Here is a 26243-nt window from a genome sequence, read left to right as displayed (position 1 = left end):
TATCTATGCCCCTCATGATCTTTATATACCAAGATAATGTCCTATGCAGCAAGGAGAGAAGTCCTAGCCTGTCCAGCCTCCCCTATAACTACTTCCCTCGATTCCTGGCAACATATGGTAAATCTTTTCTACACTTTCCATTTGGTAACATCATTCCTATAACATTCACTGTTCCTCTGTGTATGATGAGGCTGTTCACGGGTTTACTTTTGTTTTCAGAACGTGTTCATTGCTGTGATCATTGAGACTTTTGCGGAGATAAGAGTCCAGTTTCAGCAGATGTGGGGCCCACGAAGCAGCACCACCTCCACCACCACCACACAGGTAACGAAGTCCATGCTCAACCAAAGATGTCCGGACTTTAAGCAGGTTAGAGGGAAAATCTGCAGGAAATGGGATTGATCTGTGAGCTGGCATAGACTAGATGGGCTGAGTATCCTACATCATAAGGAAATGAGTAGCTCTTGGACAGAGTAAACTGCCCACAGGTGCAGTGACGGGAGTTTATCAGTGAAAGGTTGCCTGGTATAATGTGAGCTGCATTCTTGCTGAATGTGGGGCAGACTTGGGGCTGAGGGCCAACTTTTACTCCCATGTTGTACTTACCAATTAAAAATTGACAAGGAACAACACAAGGTGCTAGAGGAACTCAGTGGGTCAGGCAACATCTGTGGAAGGAAATAAATAGTAGATGTTTTGGTTGAAAACTTTCACCTGGACCCAACCTGAAACCTTGGCCGTCCATTTCCCACCACAAATACTGGTCGACCCATTGAAGTCCCTCCAGTAGTTTATTTTTTTTTTTTTTTTTTGCTTGGGATTCCAGCATCTACAGTCTCTTGTGTTGCCAGAAATTGGCAGGGAGCCACAAAAAGTGGTGCTCTGCAGATTTTGGAATGTTTCTGATAGAGTTTGACCCAAAATGTTAGACATTTCCATACACAGATGCTATGCAACCCGCTGAGATCCTGCAGTAGTTTTTTTTTTTTTTTTTTTTGCTGTGGAGATGTTATGGTTTTGGCAGGAATTGCAGTACAAGAGTGGGGGGAGGCTTTGGGAAATGAGTTGGGTGTCATCACTGTGCATGTGGAAACCAACAGTGATTTCAGGAGATGTTATCAGGGAGTGGGAGTCGATGACTAGAATGGCCAATAAACTCATGAGGCAATGCCAGTCATTTGGAAAGGAAATGGTAATTCCTTGGTATTCTGTAATCACAATATAGAAAATCAAAATGAAATCTAGGTACTTCACAAGGGAGGTAGAGATAGTTTATGGTTAGTTGGCTCAGTGCACTGTTTAACAATCACCAGACAATTACCAAAACTAGGAGAAAGCAACATTGAGATGAGTAAGCTCTAGGAGGTGAAGGGGGTCATACCTGGCACCCGTCCAAAGTAGTTTGGCAGTCGGATAATAAGGTTGATGGTAGAGGGCTATTTATGTCATTGGATGCCTGTGACTAGTGGTGTCCCCACAAGAATTAATGCTGGGATACTTGCAGTTCGTAATACACATGAATGATTTGGGTGTAGGTGTGGGAGGCATAATCAGCAAGTTTGGCAGTTTTTGTTGGTCTGAAGGCTACAGGGTGACATCAGTGGACAGAGGTAATTCTGATATTTGTGTGCAGATGTATTTTAGTAGCTCAAATGAGGCTAGGATATACGCCATGAGTGGTAAGGACACAGTATTTAGGAACAGGCACCTTAGTGTGTTAGACCAAAGATCCTTGAAGGTGGCATCCCAGGTAGATAATATAGATAGGTAGGCATTTGGGATATGGACTTGGTCAGTTGGGGCAGTGAGTACGAGAGCCAAGAGGTTATGCTCCAAATTTATAGAACTTTGGTCAAACCTCAACTGGAGAACTGTGTGCAATCCTGGTCACCACACCATAGGAAGGATGTGACATCCCTGGAGAGGATGCAGTGGAGATTTACCAAGATGTTGCTGGCATGGAGCATTTCAGTTATGAGGACAGACCGGAGTGGCAGGGTCTGTTCTCCCTGGAGCAGAGGCAGTTGAGGGAATATGATTGAGATATGCAAAATTGAGGGTTATGAATAGGGTAAACTGCAGAGAACTTATTTCCATATCAGAGATGGTTAAGATTAGAGGACACATATTTAAGGTAAGGGACCACCTTCACCCAGAGAATGGTGGAAACAGAGTCACAACATTTAAGAGATGACTTGATGAATCACACTGGTACAGAAAACTATGGGCCAAGAGCTGGAAGATGGGATTAAAATGATTGCGTAATCCCTGGTTATTGTGTACATGGAGGGCCAAGTGGTCTGCTTCCATGATTAGAGGTGTGACTGCTGTCTGATGTTGATTCAAGGGGACAGTGGGAGTATCAATGGTGAGATGACTGAAAGGTCTAAGCCCATCTAGCTGGATACATTCCGGCCACCGGCCTGATCGGCCTCTTCATGGGCATTCATCAGTTAAATTGTAACTCCACGGAATTAACTTTTTTAACTGGAAGTTGGATTAGTTCTGAGATTCAAATTAGATTCATTGATTGTGCTATAATGAACTGCATTTAATGAACAAGAGTATGAATTGTAGCTTCTCACATCCTAAGAAGAATAGATGTGTTTTTGACTTGGCATTGGCATATAAACTCTTGTTCAGAACGGAGATTATTCACAAGACTAGAATAAACGATGCCTTGGCTCCGTAGGAGGATGTGCAAAGATTGATACAAATCCTGCCAATGATGATTGGCTTGCCCAGAGCCATCGTCTGATCCAAGCTGGTGCGCTGATAGTAGTGAAGATTCTTGTATGTCCTCCAGTCTCCAACACTGTCTTGCAAGGATAACAAAATGCAGAAGTCTTGGTTTGCACAACATCTCAGACAAACGAGACAGTCATTGCTAAAACCCCTTCCCGTCAGGATGTCCCAGACTACTAAACAAAATATTAGCTTATTTATTCATTTATTTATTTATGGAGATAGAGCGTAGAGTAGACCCTTCTTTTGTTTAAAGCCACACTGCCCAGCGATCCTCCAATTTACTCACAGAACAATTTGCAATCACCAATTAACCTACCAACCAGTTAATCTTTGGACTGTGGGAGGAAACTGGAGCATCTGGTGGAAATCCATGCGGTCACGGGAAGAACGTATAAACTCCTTCGGATCCAGCACATTATCCTCTGCAACTTCCGCCACCTTCAACAGGACCACATCACTAAGCACATCCTTCCCTCTCCGCTTTCTGCAGGGATCGGTCCCTCCACAACTCCCTTATCCATACGTCCCTCCCCACGGATCTCCCACCTGGCTACACCTGTCCCTACACCACCTCTCTTGCCACCATTCAGGGCCCAAAACAGTCCTTCCAGGTGAGGCAACACTTCACTTGTGAGTCTGTTGGGGTCATCTATTTCATCCGGTGCTCCCGGTGCGGCCTCCTCTACGTCGGTGAAACCAGACGCAGATTGGGGGACCGCTTCGTCGAGCACCTCCGCTCCGTCCGCCACAACAGACAGGATCTCCCAATAGCCACCCACTTCAACTCTGCTTCCCACTCCCATTCAGATATGTCCATACATGGCCTCCTCTACTGCCATGATGAGGCTAAACTCAGGTTGGAGGAGCAACACCTCATATACCGTCTAGGTAGTCTCCAGCCCCTTGGTATGAACATAGAATTCTCCAACTTCTGGTAATTGCCTCCCCCTCCTTCCTCGATCCTTAATTCACTCTGCCCCCTCCCCCAGCTACCTATCACCTCACTCATGGTTCCGCCTCCTTCTGCTACCCATTGTGTTTTCTCTTATTCCTTCTTCACCTTTTCTGCCTATTACTTCCTGGCTTTCTGTCCTCCCCCCCCCCCCCCCCCACCCCTTTATTTTTTCCCTTACTGGTTTTTCACCTGGAACCTACCAGCCTTCTCCTTCCCACCCTCCCCCCCCCCCCCACCTTCTTTATAGGGCCTCTGCCCCTTCCCTTTTCAGTCCTGACGAAGGGTTCCAGCCTGAAACGTCGACTCATCGTCTCCACGGATGCTGCCCGACCTGCTGAGTTTCTCCAGCGTGTTGTGAGTGTTGTATAAACTCTTTACAGATAGCAACAGGAATTGAACCCAGGTTGCCTGTACTGTAAAGCGGTGTGCTAACCACTGTGCTACCATGGCACCCCATATATTATACTGTAATAATGATGGAAGGGAACACTTGCAGGGATGAATGCAGACAGCGGTGACTGGAGTTTCTGGGAGTAATTTGGAAGGCGCAAGATAGATGCATCCCAAGGATGAAGTATTTTAAAGGGAGGATGATGCATCTGTGGCTATCAAGGGAAGTCAAAGACAATGTGAAAGGAAAAAAGAGGGCATTTAATATAGCAAGAATTAGTAGGAAGTTAGAGGATTGGGAAGCTTTTAAATGCCAAGAGAAGGCAACTAAAAAGTGCCATAAGGAGAGAAGAAAATGAAATGTAAAGGTAAGCTAACCAATAATATAAGAGAACACAAAACTTTTTTTTCCCAGATGTACAAAGAGTAAAAGAGAGTCAAGAGTGGATATTGGGTCACTGGAAAATGATGCTGGAGAGCAAGTAGTGGGGGACAAAGAAATGACGTATTTTGCATCAGTGTGCCAGAAATTTAAGTGTTTCAGGCAGAAGTGAATGTAGTAACCTACTAAGGGGCAGGTACTTGGGAAGCTGAAAGTTCTGAAGGTAAATAAGCCACTTGGATCAGATGGACTACACCCCAAGATGGATGAAGAGATTGTGCATGCATTAGTAAGATCTTTCAAGAATCACTAGATTATGGAATGGTTGTGGAGACTAGAAGATCTCAAGAAGGGAGAGGGGCTGGGGGGGAAAAAAAAGGAAATTATGGGCTAGTTAGTCTGACTTCAATAGTTGGGAAGATGTTGGAGTCCATTATTAAGGATAAGGTTTCAGGGTACTTGGAGGCAATTGATAAAAGCCCTAAGTCAGCATGGTCTTAAGGGGAAATATTTGCCTGACAAATATGTTGGAATTCTTTTATGAAATTACAGGCAGGATAGACAAGTCAATGGATGTTGTTTACTTTGATTTTCAGAAGGCCTTTGACAAGGGGCCACATATTAAGCTGATTAATAAGATAAGGTCCGATGGTATTACAGGAAATATACTAACATGGATAGAAGATTGGCTGACTAGCAGAAGGCAAAGAGTGGGAATGAAGGGGGTCTTTTCTGATTGGCTGCCAGTGACCAGTGGTGTTGGTGTTGGGTCACTTTTTTTCAGTGTATGTGTCAGTGATTTAAATGACTAAATTGATAGCTTAGTGGCCAAGTTTGGGGACGATAGAAAAATGGAGGGGCATGTAGTGTTGAGGAAGTAGGGAGTCTGCAGAAGGTCTTGAACAGATTGGCAGAGTGGGGGGAAAAAAGTGGCAGGTTCAATATAGTGTATGGTCATTCACTTTAGTAGAAGGAATAAAGACATCAACAATTTTCTAAACTGGGAGAAAATTCAAAAATCGGAAGTGCAAAGGGACTTGGGAGTCTTCGTGCAGGTTGAGTCAGTGGTGAGGAAATGCAATGTTAGCATTTATTTCTAGAGTACTAGAAATGAAATTCTAAATTAACTTCACACTGCTGCCTGTAAGAAGTTTGTATATTCTCCCTGTGATCGCATGGGTTCCCTCCTAAGGTCCAAAGATGTACCGGTTGGTAGGTTAATTGGTCATTCTCCCATGATTAGACTAGGATTAAATCCAGGGATTGCTGGGCGGCATTGCTCGAAGGGCCGGAAGGGCCTATTCCGTGCTGTATCTCAATAAAAAGGTGGTGCTGAGGCTTCATAAGGCATTGGTCCAACTGCACTTGGAGTATGATGAACAGTTTTGGGCCCCTTATGTAAAAAAAGGTGTGCTAGCATTAGAGTGGGTCCAGAGGAGGTTCACGAGAATGATTCTGGGAATGAAGTGGAGGAGTGTTTGGCTCTGGGCCTGTACTTGCTGGAGTTTAGAAGAGTGAAGGGTTATCTCATTGAAACTTATTGAATATTGAAAGGCCTCGTTAGAGTGGATTAGTTCGGAGTCTAGGACCCGAGGGGACAGCCTCAGAATACATGGACGTTCATTAGAACAGAGATGACAAGGAATTTCTTTAGAGGGTAGTAAATCTGTGGGATTCGTTGCCATAGACTACTGTGGATGCCAAGTCATTGGGATTATTTAAAGTGGAGGCTGATAGGTTCTTGATTAGTAAGAGTGTCAAAGGTTATGGGCAGAAGGCAGGAGAATGAGGTTGAGGGGGGTAATAAGTCAGCCATGATGGAATGGCAGAGCTGACTCAACGGACCAAATGGCCTAATTCTGCTCTTGTGATTTATAGTCTTAAGGTAAAGCAGTAACAATGCAGAACAAAGTGTTACAGTTACAGGAAAAAGAGCAGGCAGGCAATAAGTACGAGTATGTGGTGGCCAGTGTGATCATGTTTGCTGTTGTGTGCTGGGACAGCAGGCTGAGGGTAGCGGATGCCAACAGAATCAACAAACTCATTGGTAAGGCCAGTGATGTTGTGGGGATGGAACTGGACTCTCTGACGGTGGTGTCTGAAAAGAGGATGCTGTCTAAGTTGCATGCCGTCTTGATCAATGTCTCCCATCCACTACATAATGGACTGGTTGGGCACAGGAGTACTTTCAGCCAGAGACTCATTCCACCGAGATGCAGCACAGAGTGTCATAGGAAGTCATTCCTGCCAGTGGCCATCAAACTTTACAACTCCTCCCTTGGAGGGTCAGACACCCTGAGCCAATAGGCTGGTCCTGGACTTATTTCCTGGCATAATTTACATATTACTATTTAACTATTTATGGTTTTATTACTATTTAATTATTTATGGTGCAACTGTAACAAAAAACAATTTCCCCCGGGATCAATAAGGTATGACTATGACTATATGACTAAGGTGTAAAGCCATAACAAGATAGATTGTGAAGTCAAGACTTCATCCTATCATACAGGAGGTCTGTTCAATAGTCTGGGATAGAAGCTGCCCTTGGGCCTAGTAGTACGTACTTCCATAGAACACAGCTCAGACTCGACCTTTCAGCCCACAGTGTTGCACCAACCTTTTGATTTGCTCCAAGATCAAACCTAACCCTTCCTCCCCACATAGCCCTCCATTTTTCTTTTATCCATGTTCTTATCTAAGTCTCAGGCTTTTGTATCTTCTTGATTTTTGTTCTGTGGGGGATGGAAGAGAATGTCTGGGATGCTGATGATTAGTTAGTGTTTCAGTGATAATGTATGAGGGGTCAGTACTAGGTTCAGAGAACTTGCAGTTCTTGAAATAACGGCATGAGACAACTTGTATCCCTGGAAGGCTTGGGTCTAATATCTAACAATCCTTCCACCTACCACTTCCACTGCTCCTGGCCCTCAGCACAACATACTGTTGTCGAAGTGCATTGAAGCACATTAAAATAATAGTTCAGATGATTAAGTTACTCCATGACATAATAATTTCCCACAGGAGAAGATCATTTGGTCACTGTGCATTACTGGCTTTTAAAAGTGCTTTCAAAGTAGTACCACTACCCTTGTAGCCATAGTTACACAAATGGAATCAAGTGCCTCAGACCACTGCATCTGCACTAACCATCAAGCACTAATTTCTACATAAATCCTGCTTCCTTAAAGTTGTCATAGCTGGGGGGAGGTAGTTTAGCTACTAAGCCCAGCAGAACCATTTCTGCTGACAGGAGGAACAAAGGCAGCGTCTTAAAACCAGTTGCTTTGAGCAGATGAGGCTAGTCAGTCACAGTTGGCCACTTATCTAGGAGAAGAAAAACTTTTGATCTCAAACCTCCGCTGCCTTGCTATACCCACTCATGGGGAAGGCTTTGGCAGTAAACACTGAGGGGGAAAAATATGGAGCTGGAGCTCTTAAGGCAGTCTTACATGGAGTTCAACATTGACCGGCAACTCTTGTGATACCACTGGTGCCAAACTGGTCCATACCGTTCCTTTGGATTAATCAGCTGTTTGGAGAGGGGATGCCTGCTGCAAGGGCAACAGCTTGCTTTCTGTATTGTATTGTACTGTCCTGGCTTGTGTATCGCTGGCACACAATATCATGGTTGATCACGACCAATGATGGGCCCACGTAATCCTAACCCCTTTTATTCTTCCCACATTTGTACCAAACTCACCCCCACAAATTCTGCCATCCCCCCACGCACTGAGGTAACTTACCACATCCGTCACATTTTCAGCATATCAGAGGAAACCGGATCACCGAGAAGCACCTCTCACAGTCACAGTGAGAACATTCCAACTTGCGTCCCTCTAGGTTGTCACACAAGTTGATAAGGTGGTTAAGATGATGTATGTTATGTTGGCCTTCATTAGTCACAGGATCAGGTTCAAGAATCCCAAGGTAATGTTGCAGTTTTATAAAACTCTGGTTAGACCACGCTTGGAGTACTATGTTCAGTTCTGATCACCCATTATAGGAAGGACGTAGAAGCTTTAGAGAGGATGCAGAGGAGATGTACCAGGTTGCTGTCTGGGTTAGAAAACATGTCTTATGGGGAAAGGTTGACTGAGCTAGGGCTTTTCTCTTTGTAATGAAAGACGACTTAAATGAGGTGAATAAAAGGTAAAGATATTGGTTTTCAAGAAATATTGAGGCCCTGGTTAAGAAAGAGAAAAGGTGTATAGCAGATACAGGCTGGTAGAAACAAGTGAGGTGCCTGTGGAGTATAAAAAATGCAAAAGGACACTTATAGAAATCATGAGGGCTAAAAGAAGGCATGAAATTGCCCTAGCAGACCGAGTGAAGGAGAGTCCTGAGGGATTCTAAAGATACGTTAAGAACAAAAGGATTCCAAGGAGCAAAATTGGTCCTCCAGAAGACTGAATAGTAATTTATGTGTGGAAGCAAAAGAAATGGGGGAGATCTTAAATAAAGTTTTTGCATCTGTATTGCCCCAGGAGATGGACACAGAGTCTATAGAAGTGAGGCAACGTGACATTAATTTCATGGACTCTATACAGATTAGAGAAGGTATTTACTGTCCTGAGGTGAATTGGGGTGGATAATTCCCCTGGGCCTGATGAGGTGTTTCCCTTGGACCCTACGGGAGGCAAGTGCAGAAATTGCTGGGCTCTCGCAGAGATATTTAAATCATCCTTAGCGACAGGAGAGGTACCAGAGGATTGGAGGATAGCCATTGTTATTCCACTGTTTAAGAAAAGGTATAAACAGAAACCAGGAAATTATAGGCCTTTGAGTCTGTCATCAGTTGTGGAAAAGTTTTTGGAAGCTACCCTAAGGGATCGGATATGTAAGTATTTGGATAGACATAAAGATATTTAGCATGACTTTGTGTGTAGTACATCACGTCTAAACAATTTTACAGAGTTTTTTGAGGAAGTTACCAGGAAAGCGGATGAAGGCAAGGCAGTGGATATTCTCTACGTGGACATTAGCAAGGCATTTGACTGGGTCCTGCATGGGAGGTTGGTCACAAAGGTTCTGTCACTCGGCATTCAAGATGAGGATTGGATTAGACATTGGCTTTGTGGGAGAAGCTAGAGAGTGATTGCAAATGGTTGCCTCTCTGACTTGAGGCCTGTGACTAGTAAAGTGTTGCAGGGATCAGTCAGGTCAGTTGTTCTTTGTCATCAATATCAACGATCTCGGTGATAATATGGTTAACTGGATCGACTAATTTGCAGATGACACCAAGATTGGGGGTGTAGTGAACAGTGAGGAAGGCTATTGTGGAAATGCAATGTTAGCATTTATTTCTAGAGTACTGGAAATGAAATTCAAAAGGGACTTTTTAAGAGACACTTAGGCAAATGAAAGAAAGAAAAATGGAGGACTATGTGGGAGGAAAGGGTTAGATTGATTGTGGAGTAGGTTAAAAGGTCAGCACAACTTAGATGGCCAAAGAGCTTGTACTGCTGTACTGTTCTATGTTCCACACAGCACAAGAGGTCAGGATTGAACTGGGTTCTCTAGAGCTGTGAGGCAGCAGCACTACCAGCTACACCATTCTGTTGTCCTCATTGTAAACAGTTTCCATTACTTTATTAGAATCCTTGCTGATTGTGATTACCTCCATTAACCTCCCCTTAACCATGTCTCCTCTAAGGATCACACCTCCGACTTTTCAGTCTGTCCTTTAGAACTGGTGTCCTTCATTCCCGGAATCATTCTGCAAGATCACACCTTTCCCACCTTAACAGTCCTACATAGAACTATGTGGTAGCCATTGAATCTGTGGTCCGCGGGGATCTTCAGTGGCTCTGTTGTAAGTGTGTTTTCTTGTGGCAGATGTTCCATGAAGATGCCGCTGGAGGCTGGCAGCTCGTGGCAGTGGATGTCAACAAGCCTCAGGGCAGAGCTCCTGCCTACCTGCAGGTATGTTGGGATGTGGGTGAGGAGGGGGGGCAAAAGAGTGGCTAGTATGGTTAGCGGATGTTGACGTTTCTCCTAAGAGTTAAGGCCTTTCGAATGAAGTCTGTAGCCCTCAGTGACTTGGATTTGTACACCAACTTCAGTGTAGCTTCTTAATAAAAACTTTGGTCAAAGCATATCCTAACCCACATTGCGAGGTGTTGGAGCAGGCAATCAAAGTTAGGCAAGTTATTACCATGTGCAGAAATGCATGTATATATACGTACAATGAAAGACTTGCTTTCGGAGGCGTCTCAGGCACATAGCATCAGATACACAACATTCACAACAAAAAAAATACAAATTATATACTTTTTAATCTAAGAAAGATCATTAAGAACCAAAAAAATTGATTTTAGTCCAAGGTGATCAAAGTGGTCATGTTGCTGCTTGGTAGTGATTAGGGTTGTGCTGGTTGTTTCAAGAACTGAATGTTTGAAGGTAATAGCTGTTCTTGAATCTGGTGGTATGGGGCTTTAGGCTTCTGTATCTCCTACTCTATGGTAGCAATGAGAAAATGGGATAGCTAGGTGATGGGGCTCTTCGTAGCATTTACCTCCTGGATGCAGTGCCTACTGTAGATACTACCATTGGTGGGAAGGGATGTGCCCGTGATGTATTAGGTAGAGCCCACTACTCCTTGCAGCTTCTTGCAATCCTACATATGTGAATTGCTGTACCAGACTGATGCAATCAGTTAGAACAGCGGTCCCCAACCACCGACCGGTACCGGGCTGCAAAGCATGTGGTACTGGGCCGCGAGAAAACGATATGAGTCAGCTGCACCTTTCCTCATTCCCTGTCACACACTGTTAAAATTAAACATAGGGTTGCCAACTGTCCTGTATTAGCTGGAACATCCCGTATATTGGGCTAAATTGGTTTGTTCCATAATGGGACCGCCCTTGTCCCGTATTTTCTCCGCTAAGGTAGAACGTTCCTATGAAACCTTTCGTGCCGAAATGGCGTGAAGCGAAGAAGCAGTTACCATTAATTTATATGGGAAAAATTTTTGAGCATTTCCAGACCCAAAAAATAACCTACCAAATCATTCCAAATAATGCATAAAACTTAAAATAACACTAACATATAGTGAAAGCAGGAATGATATGATAAATACACAGCCTATATAAAGTAGAAATAACGTATGTACAGTGTAGTTGGGAAGATCAAGTCAAACCCGATTTGTGGGGGGAGGAAAATCAGCACATACGCGCACGTCACGCGTGCGCACACAGGTGCCCGCGCAAGGCTTCATGGTCATGTAGTCTTTCTCAGGGTAAACATTGTCCCATATTTAACTGCTACTTTTGTCCCTTATTTGGGAGTGAGAAAGTTGGCAACCCTAACAGCAAAAGACACGTTGAGGTGAGTTTAACCCTACCTGAACAGCCCCCCCCCCCCCCCATCCGGGTCGGCCGGTCCACGGTGCAAAAAAGGTTGGGGACCCCTGAGTTAGATTACTTTCAACAGTACATCTGTAGAAGTTTGTTAGAGTTCAATAACATGTTGAGCCTCCTAATAAAATAAAAATACTGCCGTGCTTTCCTTGTGATTGTATCTATGACAAGTTATCCAGTAGGTTAACACCCATAAGTTGAAACATAGAAAACCTACAGCACAATACAGGCCCTTTGCCCTACAAAGTTGTGCCGAACATGTCCCTACCTTAGAAATTACTAGGGTTACCCATAGCCCTCTATTTTTCTAAGCTCCATGTACCTATCCAAAAGTCTCTTAAAAGACCCTATTGTATCCGCCTCCTCCACCATTGCCAGCAGCCCATTCCACGCAAAGCTGCTGATTGCCCCAATGAAGACAATTGCATGTACTCGGCTGCAGTGGGAGGTATTCAGGAGTAGCATAAAGGGGAAGAGAAGCAGAGGGGCTTGTGGAAGGAAATGAGAGATTCTGTACTACCTGTATCGTGTCAACAAAGCCCTGAGTAACTGCACTAAGATTTGAGCAAGCTAGCAAATCAAAGCTTCCCATTTGACGTTTGTAATTTAAATGTAGGATGAGATGAGAAGTTGAGGCAAAGTGAAGGCATTCGCAACAGCAAGGTCTGAAACAGAATAAAGTAAATTGCTGTAATCTGTGAAAATATTCTCTTGGGCGACTGTGTTGTTATATTCAATTGACTTCCTTTGGGATATGAGGAATAGCCTGTGGCATCTAACAGCATTTTATAATCTAATTTATTCTTAGAAAGGAAATTCTATTCAACTGATTATTCATTGCCTCTTCTTGTTGCTTTTTTAAATTAAATCAGCTTATGAAAAGAATTAGGATACATATAAGTGAGTTGCTTGGTGTTTTTTTTTTTGTTTGCTGCCTTCACAATGCATCTTCAGAATCCTCCCAGTAATTCCCAGAGGCAGTTTTGCTATCTCCTCTACCAGGGTGATGCCCCATGCCTTCTCTCCAGAGGTGTTTCCTGACCAGCAACACAATTAGTTGCTTGTATTTTGAGTTGTGATGTGCTATTTATAAATACTCACGCCTTAACCCTGCTAGTTTGGCAACCCTTGCAATTTCATACAATGTTTAACCATGTTCTTGGAGTTATCACATAATACTGAATTTTTCCAGTTTAGTTCATATCTTGGATCACAGAGCAACCATAATCTTCCTGAACGAAAGAACAGGTTTGAAGGGCTGAATGTCTCCTCCAGTGTGTTCTTAATTCTGCTTGGCATTGACCTCCTCTCACTGCTCTCCCTCTTGTTTATCCAGCTTCCCCTTCATTTCCTCTCTGCTCTCTCCCAGGGCAGCACGGTAGCATAGAGGTTAAAGTAATTCTTTACAGTGTCTGCAACTTGACTTCACTTCCACTGCTGTCTGTAAGGAGCTTATACTTTCTCCCTGTGACCGCATGGATTTCCTCCAGGTGCTCAGGTTTTCTCCCATATTCCAAAGTAGTAAAGATTAAAGTGAGTGAGCCGTGGACATGCTATGTTTGCGCTGGAAGCATGGCAACACTTGTGGGCTGCCCCCAGCACATATTGGACCATTGGTGGTTGTTGCAAAGAATTCAATTAACTGTATGTTTCAATGAACATGTGACAAATAAAGCTGATCATTAATCACCTCTGCCTGTGGGGGCAAACACTCCATTTTCTCCACTCCTTGGGGAAAAAGGGATACAGCATGGAAATGGTCCTTCAGTCCATTCAGTCTGACTATCAACCATTCTCCATTTTACCTTGATGCATTTTATTGCCACTTTCCTATTAACTACCAATCACCTACAAACCAGGAACAACTTGCAGCAAACAATAAATTGCCAACTCCCATGGTTTTGTGGGAGGAAATCAGAGCACCCATGGGAACCTCACACAGTCACATGGGCAATGTGCAGACGCCACACGGATGGAGACAGAGGTCGGCCTTGAACTGGGCATAGTGGAGATGTGAGGCAGTAGCATCTCTCCCAGCTGAGGTAGCAGTGTCACCAGCTCCCCTACAAGAAGAAACATCAGCATTTACCTGTCCCTCCTTGGACAGACATGCAGGATCAAGGATGAGTTGCTACCACTCCATTTTAAATAAATGAGGGATGCTCGTGATGTGAGATAACAGCTGCACATCGGTCCCTACACAGTCTTGCCATAAGAGCAGGATTGGGCCGTTCAGTCGTGGCTGATTTACTTTCCTTCTCAATCCTGTTCCTCTACCTTCTCCCTATAACCTTTGTCCTAATTAATCAAGAACCTATCAACCCTCGCTTTAAATATGCTCAATGACTTGGTCTCCACAGCTGTCTGTGGCGAAGAATTCTACAGATTCATTACCCTCTGACTAAAGGAATTCTTCCTTATCGAGGGCTTGATTCAGCACAGAGGTCAATGTTCCATTGCACAGACATGGAGTCTGTTCCCTTTCAGTGTTTTTTTGCCTCCCCACCTGAGAAAGGAAGTGTTTGCGATGGAGTGAGAGTGTAGCAAAGGTTCCCTACATTGGTCCCAGGAATGGTGGACTTCCTGCACGACGAGATTCAGGGCCAACTGGGCCTGAATTCTCTGCACTTCGGACAACTAAGAGGTAATCCCACTGAAGAATTCTTACAGGGCATGACAGGCTGGGGCAGGCAGCTGAGGTCCAGAACCTGCACTGACATTTGAGGAAAAAATGGAGTCACTTAGGAATGAGATGAGAAATATCTTGACTGAGATGTTGCTGAACCTTTGGAAATCTCTACCCCTGGAGACTTGGGTCACTGAATTCATTTAGAGCAGATGGATAGATCAAGAGAATAAAGGGGGAAGGCTAGCCGTGAACTTGAATAACAGAACAGTCTCAATGAAAATAGCTGTCTCCTGCTCGTTTCTTATGCACACACAAATGATGCCATAGTCAATTTAAGTTTTTCACTGTAAACCTGTTCTGTTGCTAGATCATTCCTGGAATCTGAATCCCTAGTCTGTTACTAACTCACTAAACAAGCATTGCTACGTGTAGCGCCTTTGTTTTTTCTTACTGCCCATAAACCCACAGCATATGAAAACTGTCTTAAAAATTAACGATGTCAAGTGTTTCTGATAAGAACTGGACTTGAGGCTTGGATTGCATTTGTGTTTTATTTTGGGGGCGGGGGGGAGAAGCAGAATTAAATGACAGAAGAAATAAGCTGTCAAATTAAAACTGAATTGATTTTGCATCCCTGGTAACAGTAAGTGAAATTGAGCAAAATGTATAATTTTAAAGCTGTGTGCATTACCCTTAGAATTTGATGTTACTTCACAATAAGATGTGTTGATGGAAGAATGTTATAAAAACATGACTATACTTGTATAATATATACTTAAAGCAGTACCATAATTCATTGACAAGTCCCACAAGGTGTATTTTTAAATTAACAAAACTGACAAATCAAGCGAAAATAGTTTTGAAAACTGTTAATGCATCTGGGTTTCCCTGCACAACATCTAAGACTTGTCTAAACCACAGGCACATCACAAGGTCAAAATGTGGAGCATTGGACAAATCTATAAATGTGTTTGCTGCACTCTAGGATAATTCAGTAACTACAGTTTCAGCAAAGGGAAGGAGAGACAGATTTGACAATATTCAGTCAATCCCTCTTTAGCTAATTATTCATGCAGTAATAGTAATGCTAATCTGCTGGCACTAGCTAAATGACTTCTGGCATTCGTATATTTTGTAACAATAACATCAATTAATATTTTTTCTTTGAGTTAATGTTTTCAAAGCTGCATTGGTTCATTCAGAAGAATTAAATCTGTCAGTTCTTTCACATCAAAAACTTAATTTCCTGCAGATTTGTGAGTTGAGAGTGCAGAATTCTAATAAAGTCAGTTTGCTACAAAATCTTCATTAATTGATCTGTGGAAATCAATGAGAATAAGATGTATGGAAATGTTCTAAGAGGCAAGATATTTTTATTACAAAATATCCCATAATCATTAGGGAAATTGAAGCTGTTTGAAGTTTAGTACCTGGAAGCTATCACTAAATCCAGGAGCAGTTGACTGAATAACACCGCTACGATTTCACTGAAGACATGACAGGTTAAGTCCTTAATGTGTAGCTGTCTGTAGCATCAGGCTAGAGAATGTCATTGGTTTGATTTGCAATGATTTTTCAGACAGTTCTTCAGACAGTCCCTTCTGCATTCTTGCCAGTGGCGTGAAAGGTGAATATAAAAAGTTTTCACCCCTGAGCTGTAGACATGGTATTATGGTTCCATGTTCCTTACATCACCCATTTCCTCCAGTCAGTCACCTTGCAAGTCCTTTGTGTTTCTGTCAATAGCTCGTTCATTATGTACCATGTCATACAACGTGGGCACAGTCTTTCCATGCCCATGATTGTTCTTGGCAAATTTTTCTACAGAAGTGGTTTGCCATTGCTGCCTTCTGGGCAGTGTCTTTACAAGATGGGTGACCCTGGCTATTCTCAGTACTCTTCATGGATAGTCTGCTTGCCATCAGTGGTTTCATAACTGGGCCTTGTGATATGCACCAGCTGCTCATATGACCATCCACCACCTACTCCCATGGCTTCATATAATCAAGGTGGGATGAGGGGGGGTTAAGCACGTGCTACATCTTGCCCAATGGTGACCTGCATCGTAGCAAAAGGAAGGAGCACCTTACACTTCCTTTAGTAGGGATACCCCACCACCTTCTATCAACAGCATCTTTTGTACGTTCAGGAGGTTCCAAAGAGCTTGTACTCAGTGGCCACTTTATTAGGTACACCTCGTTAATGCAAATATCAAGTCAATCGTGGCAGCAACTCAATGCATAAAAGCATGCAGACATGGTTAAGAAGTTCAATTGTTGTTCATGCTAAACATGGGAAATAAATTTGATCCTAAGCAACTTTGACCGTAGAATGATTGTTGGTGCCAGACAGGGTGGGTTGATTACCTCAGAAACAGTGGATCTCCTGGCATTTTCACACGCAACAGTTTCTAGAGTTTACAGAGAATGGTGTTTTAAAAAAAAAAACAACAAACAACATCCAATGAGCGGCGGTTCTGTGGGCAAAAATCCTTGTTAATGAGAAGGGTCGGAGGAGAATGTCCAGACTGGTTCAAGCTGACAGGAAGCCACAAAAAACTCAAACAACAGTAGTGTGGAGAAAAGCATCTTAGAATGCACATGTCTAACCTTGAAGTGGATGGGTTACATTAGCAGAAGCCCACAAATAGACATTCAGTGGTCACTTTATTAACTACAGGAGGTACCTAATAAAGTGCCCGCTGAGTGTATATCTACAGAAATCATTTTTGAAATAAAAGATGTAGGAATTGTGGTAACCTATTGAACATAGCAAGATGGTGCAGTTGTTTAGATTAGATTAGATTATGAGGACACTCAGTCCTCGTTTATTGTCATTTAGAAATGCATGCATTAAGAAATGATACAAGATGTTATTGAGGCCACACGAGTACTGTTGTGCAGTTTTGGTCACTGCTATAAGAAAGATGTCTTTAAGCTGGAAAGGGTGCTAAGAAGTTTTACAAGAGCATTGCCAGGACACAAAGGCTTGAATTATAAGGAGTAGTTGGACAGACTAGGACCTTATTCCTTAGAGCAGAGGTTACTACTCAGTCTCCTTAATCAGCTTTATTAAATCATCATGCACATGGACTGTGTCGAGCGCATAGTCTTTTCACAGTGAAACAGAACCTAAAACTAGAGGGCATTGTTCTAATGTGAGAAGGGAACGGTTTAAAAGGGACCTAAGGGGCAATTTCATGCTGAGGGTGGTGCATTTATGAGAAGAGCTGCCAGAGAGAATAGTTGAGGCAGATCCAATAACGATATTTAAAAGACATTTGGATAAGGAAATAGGAAAGTTTCAGAAGGTTTGAGTGAAACCCAAGAAAATGAGACTAGTTTAAGGGGACATCTTTGATGCATTGGGCCAAAAGGCATGTTTCCATGCTATATCTGGTGAGCTGCAAGATTATAACTAGATTATCTTGGTAGGTTACTGTTATGGACTTGACTCCTCTGCAGGTGGTTTGTGGGTTCTTGTACATTCACTGAAAGGCACAGACGGGTTTCGCTGCTTCTGGAAACAGTGCAGTGTTCCCTCAGTACTACGCAGCATGTCAGCCTGGATTTTGTGCTGGGGTCAGTGCGGTGGGTTGTGAATCCACGGCCTTGTGATCTGAGGTGTGAGTACAGCTTGCTCAACCACAGCTGGTCAGAAGGTGAAGGGCTTTACGTTGGTCAAGAATTTAACCAGTCCTTCCACGGGACCGCTGACTATTCTGCCCCTGAGTTCAAGTGCAGACTGACAGAGAGATATGTTGAAGTGAGTTGTTGCTGTGGATCACAATAATTAGGTTGTCAATGTTTGCTGCCTCCCTTGAAACACTCATCTCTGTGTATCACAGCAAGACATCATGCATTTGATGGACTTGAATACTCAATGATCGTCAGCTCATTAAGAAAACAACTCTAGCAGTTTCATTTAAACTACTTCAGTCCAAATGAAGATATTTATCCAGCAGCAATAAAAATATGTCTTTCAAGTATCCTGGAACACTTTCATAATTATCAAATCTGAATTGCAGGTTTGCTTGAAGCATTCTTCCGTTTTGATGTTTCGAACTTTATGTCTAGAAATTTAATTTGAATTCTAGCAAAACAAGGGCCATCAAATTCAGTGTTTTTGATTTATATTGTCTAAGTAAACACATTAAGTTTGGTCATTTATAGAATAGTCCAGGGGCAGTATGTTCCTGTTAGGGTGAAGGGTAGACCTGACTGACAACAGATCTTGAGGCTCTGGGTGGGGTTTTTTAAATTAAAATTTCCCCTCAGTGTAAAACTCTTGCAGACTGGAAGGTGACTAAATTTGTTCTATTGTTTAAGAAGGGTATCAAGGACCAGTCTGGGAACTACAGGATGGTCAGCCTGACATCAGTGGTGGGAAAGTTACTCTGAGGGACAGGATCTACCAGCATTTAAATAGGCAGCCTGATTAGGAGGAGTCAACAAGGCTTTGTGCATGAGCTCTCGTGGATGAAACTTTGAAGATGGGAGGGCTCTTTGACTATACTGTAGGCACTGTGTATGCAGCACTTCTGATATGTCCTGACTCGAGGGGGGAGGTTGCAAGGAGAGAGACCCCAATGATGTTTTCACTTTCCCAGTGGTCACTTTTGAAAGTTGCTGTTGAATCTGCTTCCACCACTACCAGGGCACTGGACTCCAGATTACGTCAATTTGCTCAGTAAAGATGTTTTCCTTCTCTTCCCTCAGCCAGTCATCTTCACCCTGTGTCCTCTGTTCACAGATCCTCCTGCCACTCATTTTCTCCATCAGAATCAGGTTTACTATCACCAGCATGTGTTGTGAAATTTGTTAACTTAGCAGCAGCAGTAGTACAATGCAATACGTGATAATATAGAAAGAAAAAATGAGTAAACCAATTTCAGTAAGTGTGAATATATGTATAATAAATAGATTAAAATAGTGCAAAAACAGAAGTAATTTTTTTTTTTGTGAAGTAGTGTTCATGGGTTCAATATCCATTTAGGAATTGTACAGCAGAGGGGAAGAAGCTGTTCCTGAATCACTGAGTGTGTGCCTTCAGGCTTCTGTACCTCCTTCCTGATGAGAATAATGAGAAGAGGGTATGCCCTGGGTGATGGGGTCCTTAATAATGGATCTCGCTTTTCTGAGGCACCATACCTTGAAGATGTCTTGGGAACTATGGAGCTGACTACTTTACAACTTTCTGTAGCTTCTTTTGGTCCTGTGCAGTAAAGTAGTAAAGTCTCTCTTTCCCCCCCCCCCCACCCTAATACCAGACAGTGTTACAGCCTGTCAGAATGCTCTCTCTAACATCTGTAGAAGTTTTTGAGTGTTTTAGGTGACAAACCAAATCTGTTCAAACTTCTAATGAAATATAGTCACTGCCTTGCCGCCTTTATAGCTGCTTCGATATGTTGAGACCAGGTTTGATCCTCGGATATCTTGACACCCAGGAACTTGAAATTGCTCATTCTAGTTCACTTCTGATCCCTTTGAGGATTGGTTCGTGTTCCTTTGTCTTACCCTTCCTGAAGTCTACAATCAGCTCTTTCATCTTACTGACGTTGAATGCAAGGTTGTTGCTGTAACACCACTCAAGTTGCTGGTATATCTTGCTCCTGTATTCTCTCATTTCCATCTGAGATTCTGCCAACAATGGTTGTATCATCAGCAAACAGAGAAGGTATTTGAGCTATACCTAGCCACACAGTCATGGGTATAGAGGGAGTAGAGCAGTGGACTAAGCACACAGCCATGAGATGTGCCAATGTTGATTGTCAGCAAGGAGAAGATATTATCACCAATCTGCACTGATTGCCTTCTTCCAATAAGGAAGTCAAGGATCCAATTGCAGAGGGAGGTACAGAAGCCCAGGTTCTATAGCTTATTGATCAGGACATCGGGAATGATGGTGCTAAACGTTGAGCTATAGTTAACGGACAGCATCCTGACACAGGTGTTTGTATTGTCCAGGTGATCTAAGGCTGTGTGAAGAGCCATTGAGACTGTATCTGCTGTAGACCTATTGTGGCGATAGGCAAACTACAGTGGGTCCAGGTCCTTGCTGAGGCAGGAGTTCATTCTAGCCACGACCAACCTCTCTCTCAAAGCATTTCATCACTGTAGATGAGAGTGCTACTGGACGATAGTCATTAAGGGCAGCTCACACTACTCTTAGGCACTGGTAAAATTGTTGCCTTTTTGAAGCAGATGGGAATTTCCGACTGTAGCAGTGAGAGGTTGAAAATATCCTTGAATACTCCAGCCAGCTGGTTGGCACAAGTTTTCAGAGCCTTACCAGATACTCCATTTGGACCTGCCACCTTGTGAGACTTCACCCTCCTTAAAGACGGCCTAATATTGGCATCTGAGATGGAGATCACAGGGTCACCAGGGTCACCAGGTTCAGCAGGGATTTTTGCAGCTGTAGTTATGAAGGCTGCCGCCTTCAAGCCTTCAAGCTCACCTTGACGATGTCCTTGATGGTGGAGAGGATTGTGCCCAGTTCTGGTCACCGACCTACAGGAAAGGTATTGATAAGACTGAAAGTGTACAGAGAAAAGTTAAAGAATGTTGCTAGGGCTTGAAGACCTGAATTATAGGAAAGGTCGAATAGATTGGGACTTGTGTCAATGACATAGCTGCACACTGTACAGTGATGTGTTACTCAGCGAGGATCACTCTTACTTTGGAGTCTGAAGGTTGCTGGTTTGAATCTCAGAACAACACAGTACAAGCCCTTCGGTCCACAATGTTGTGCCGACCTGTTGACCTACTTAGAGATGAATCTACTGCTTCCCTCTCGCATAGCCACATGGGTTAAAGAAAAATGGAGATTTGTCCAAGAATGTCTTAAACATCTCTAAAGTATCTGCCTCTACTATCAGCCTTGGTAGTGTGTTGCATGAACTTACCACTTCTTTTCAAAAACAAAAAATGTCTACGTCTGACCTCTCTTGCCCCGCCTACCACACTTTCCTCTAATCACCTTAAGTACAGGAGTTGGGATATTATGTTGAAGTTGCGACAGACATTGGTAAATCCTGATTTGGAATATTTTGTGCGGTTCTGGTCATCTGCCTATATGAAAGATATCAATAAAATTGAAAGAGTACAGAGAAAATTTACAAGAGATGTGGGACCTGAAGACCTGCGTTATAGAGAAAGGTCAAATAAATTAGGACTTTATTCCCGAGAGCATAGGAGAATGAGGAGAGGTTAGATAGAGGTATACAAAATAATGAGGGGTATAAACAGGGTAAATGCAAGCTGCTTGTGTCCACTGAGGATGGGTGAGACTAGAAGTAGTGGTCATAGGTTAGGAGTGAAAGGTAAAATATTTATGGGGAACCTGAGGAGGAACTTCACTCAAAGGGTGGTGTGAGTGGGGAATGAGCTGCCAACAGAAGTGGTGGATGGCATTTGATTTCAACATTTCAGAGAAATTTGGATAAGTACATGAATGAAAAGGGTATGGAGGGCTATAGTGCAGGTCAGTGGGACTAGGCAGAATAGCAGCTCAGCGTGTACTAGATGGGCTGAAGGTCCTTTGTGCTGTAATGCTCTGTGGTTCTAATTATGTGTTCTCATATTAGCTATTGACACTCTGGGAAAAGGGTGCTGGCTGTCCACTATAAATGTGCCTCTTACCATCTTGTATATCTCTATCAAGTCTCCTCCCATCCATCTTTGAGCCAAAGAGATAAGCCCTAGCTCACTCAACCTTCTCTCATTCTATAATCCAGGTAGCATCCTGGTAAATCTGCACTGCATTTTTTTCTAAAGCTTTCACATTCTTCCTATTTTTGTAAACCAGAACTGAACATGATACTCTAAGTCTGGTCTAACCAGAGTTTTATAGAGCTGCAACATAACATCCTGAACTCAATCCCCTGACTGACAAAGGCTAACACACCATGCACCTTAACTATCCTATCAAATTGCTTGGCAACTTTGAAGGATCTGTGAACTAGGATTTCAAGTCCTCTCTGTTCTGCCACACTGCTGAGAGTCCTGCCATTAATTTTATACTCTGGCATCAAGTTCATCCTTCCAAAGTTTATCATCATCCAACCAAGGTCTGCTTCCAGTCAATGAGCAGTTGTAACTTATGACAACCCAATCTACACTGTCCACAACACCTCCAACCTTGGTGATGTCTGCAAGCATACTACTTCCACTTCCTCATCTAAGTCATTTTTATAAGTTACAAAGAGCAGGGGTCCCAGAACAGATTGCTGCAAAACATCACTGGTTACCAACTTCCAGACAGAATATGCTCCATCTGCTACCACCCTCTGCCTCTTGTGGGCAAGCCAATTCTGAATCCATGCAGCTAAATTTTCCTGGATCCCATGCCTCTTGATTTTCTGAACAAGCTGGTCATAGGACATCTGTTAAAAGCCTTACAAAAATCTATATACACCACATCCATCACACTATCTTTGTCAAATTGTTTTGTCACAACCTTGAAGAATTCAGTCAGGCTCATGAGGCACAACCTGTCTCTTACAAAGCCATGCTGACTATCCCTAATCAAACTATGTCTTCACGAAGATATGCGGCTACCACCGGTGGGCGTCAGCCGTGCTGCTTTGCGGAGTCTACCCGGCTTCTCTCAGGACCTACTGAGAGTCTGGAACATAGTTGCCTCAGGCCGGGAATCCCCTCCTCTGGCAGAGGACAGAGTCCTGGCCGACCCTTGCCCTACCTCAATGGATGTCGGTGTGGCTCAGGTGTGTGGGTCAACTGGGGCTGAGCTGCTCGTCGGGCCCAGGTCCCACAATCTTATCAGAGAGCAGAGTCCGCACAACTTGAGCCGTGTCTCCTCGACACCTACAATCCTGTTCAGGGATGCAAGTAGGAGATACCTCTGTGGGCTGCTGCTCCACACCCTCCACTTCCTAGCCCTTTTCCACTGTCCCAACACACCATGGCGGTCGATCTTTCCACCTGGAGGTGGGGGGTCTCCAATGGAAGTCCCTTTATGAGGGAGTTCTTCTCATGCACCTTGGGGATCTGGGGTGGAGGGTGCTGCATAGAGCGGTGCCTTGTAATAAATTTTTTTAGTTTGTACACGGATCTCCCAGCCGCATGCCACTTCTGCGGGCTGGGGGAGACTGTACCACATGTACATGGAGTGTGTGACACTGCAGCCCCTTTTTGCATATCTGCTTGTGTTGCTTCTCGCCTTCTAGTTGGATTTTAGCCCAACCCTATTTATATGCGGCCATCCAGTAAGGAGTGGGGCATGGAAGGATGAGGATGCCCTTGTCAACTTGCTCCTGGGGCTGGCAAAATCAGCCATCCGTGGGTCTTGGAAACGGGTGGCGGGAGGATCTGCCTGGGTAGACTACCTGGCAATGTTCGTGCCCAGGTAAATATTGAGAAGGAACATGCACAGTCCATGGCGACCTTAGAGACGTTCTGGGAACGTTGGGCTCCGCAGGGGGTAACTGCCATCATTGATAGAGATGGAAACACTTTGGTTTAATGTGTATTCTCTATTTGTAGTGAAGTAATTGTGTTAGTCACTGTTTTGTATATATAACACTAAAGATATTTTGTATGGAAAAAAAAATCAAACTATGCTTCAAATTCTCAAAGTCTATCACTGAGAATCAAATCCAGTAGTTTGCCCACCATTGATGTAAGACACATTGGTCTACAAGTTCCAGGATTATCCCTGTTGCCTTTGTTGAACATGGGTTTAACTTGTGCCATCTTCCAATCTTCTGGTGCTAATCCTGTGGACAGTGACAAGACAAAGATCATTGCCATCGGTGCAGCAATCTTTCCTTGCTTCAAAGGTACATTTAAAGTCAGAGAAATGTGTACAAAATGCATCCTGAAATTCTTTTTCTTCACAATCATCCACAAAAACAGAACAGTGCCCCAAAGAATGAATGACAGTTAAATGTTAGAACCTCAAAGCCCCTCCCAGCCTCCCCCCTCCACACGTAAGCAGCAGCAAAGCAATGGTCAGCCATCCCCTCCCAGCAAAATAAAAGCATCGGTGCCCCCCACGCCCCACCCCCCCCACCGAGCACTCAAGCGTGCAGCAAAGCATCAATAAAGACACAGACTTGCAGTACCTCAAAGACAAGTAATTCACCCGGTAATTTGATGTAACAGGTTCTCTCTGTCCCTATTAAGAGTAAAAGAGATGTTTCAGTTTCACAGTGAGAGGGGAGACTTAACAAACAACTCGCTGATTTACAATGTTAAAAGTCCGTTGCGTCGCTTCTTCAGAGCTCTGAGCACACAGACAGAGATCTTCCATCTCCCATGACACACTGATTTCCTGCAAAGGTACTGACCTCAAGTCCACCCGCCTCCAGAGCCACAAAATCCCAGAACTCCGAAGGTGAGCTAATCTCCTAGGCTGCGTTGCTGGTAAACGCAGCAGGCCAGGCAGCATCTCTAGAAAGAGGTGCAGTCGACATTTCAGGCCGAGACCCTTCGTCAGGACTAACTGAAGGAAGAGTGAGTAAGGGATTTGAAAGTTGGAGGGGGAGGGGGAGATCCAAAATGATAGGAGAAGACAGGAGAGGGAGGGATGGAGCCAAGAGCTGGACTGGTGATAGGCAAAAGGGATACGAGAGGATCTTGGGACAGGAGGTCTGGGAAGAAAGACAAGGAGGGGAGGGGGGACCCAGAGGATGGGCAAGGGGTATATTCAGACGGACAGAGGGAGAAAAAGAGTGAGAGAAAGAATGTGTGTATAAAAATAAGTAACAGATGGGGTACGGGGAGGTGGGACATTAGCGGAAGTTAGAGAAGTCGATGTTCATGCCATCAGGTTGGAGGAATATAAGGTGTTGTTCCTCCAACCTGAGTGTGGCTTCATCTTTACAGTGGAGGAGGCCGTGGATAGACGTGTCAGAATGGGAATGGGATGTGGAATTAAAATGTGTGGCCACTGGGAGATCCTGCCTTCTCTGGCGGACAGAGCGTAGGTATTCAGTAAAGCGGTCTCCCAGTCTGCATCGGGTCTCGCCAATATATAAAAGGCCACATCGGGAGCACCGGAGTTCCGTGAAACCATCTCTCACTGCTCCCCATCTGTAATTTCTTCGGCTCTTCAACTTTTCGACCACACTTTGACTCAGACTCGCTATCACAGCCATATATCCTTTCTTGGAACGTGCCTCCGTCGCCAACTTACTCCAGTTGGCTTTAGCATTCGTTTTTGAGCCTCTCAGTTTGAACCTTCTGAGGATCCCAGGTGCTCACATTTTATTGACTCTGCCTCTCGCCGCTTCTCCCGTCAAGCTCTAAAGGCGACTCTGTCCGCCATGAGGAGGTACTTGGTGTCCCTATCCCAGACCCTTCCACACCCTCGGGGCACTTTCTTCGCCGTCTGTAATGGTCCTACCCGTTATTTCATCCTCCGTCGGATTCACGCCTGCAATCGCCGCTTTTTTGACTTTGTCATGTTAGGCAAAGATCGCAAGATCCTACATCTACGGACTCCAGAGCCTGCTGGCCATGAAACTAGCAGGCATGAACTTCAGATTGATCTCGCCGGTTCCAACACCTCAGGGCATATTCAAAACTCGGACTCCAGCAACGACCATGGACACGTTCAAAATGATTGCGCAACCACCAACTGCGACTCCAGCCTTGAACTCCAGGCCGGGTCTTTATGTGCTGCTATTGTGACTCCCGTCTCCCCTTCCCCCACCACCACTCTGCAACTCCGTCTCCCTCAGATCCCACCGTCAGCTCCTGGGGCCTCAGAGGCTCCATCTTCCTCTCACCCCAACCATCCCCTCTCCACTGA

At 44.0% G+C, this 26243-nt stretch overlaps 1 protein-coding gene across 1 annotated transcript in view; it reads left to right on the top strand.

The window, feature by feature from the left end:
- nalcn (sodium leak channel, non-selective) overlaps nucleotides 1–26243 on the top strand; it is a 195788-nt gene that overhangs the window by 40046 nt on the left and 129499 nt on the right. The window contains exons 9-10 of the mRNA XM_072258858.1: nucleotides 220–324; nucleotides 10314–10400. Coding sequence (XP_072114959.1) covers nucleotides 220–324; nucleotides 10314–10400 — 192 coding nt within the window. The remainder of the gene's footprint in view (nucleotides 1–219; nucleotides 325–10313; nucleotides 10401–26243) is intronic.

The sequence above is a fragment of the Mobula birostris genome, chromosome 5 (assembly GCF_030028105.1).
Source record: "Mobula birostris isolate sMobBir1 chromosome 5, sMobBir1.hap1, whole genome shotgun sequence".
NCBI lineage: Eukaryota > Metazoa > Chordata > Chondrichthyes > Myliobatiformes > Myliobatidae > Mobula > Mobula birostris.
This window is presented reverse-complemented; position numbering and strand designations above follow the sequence as displayed.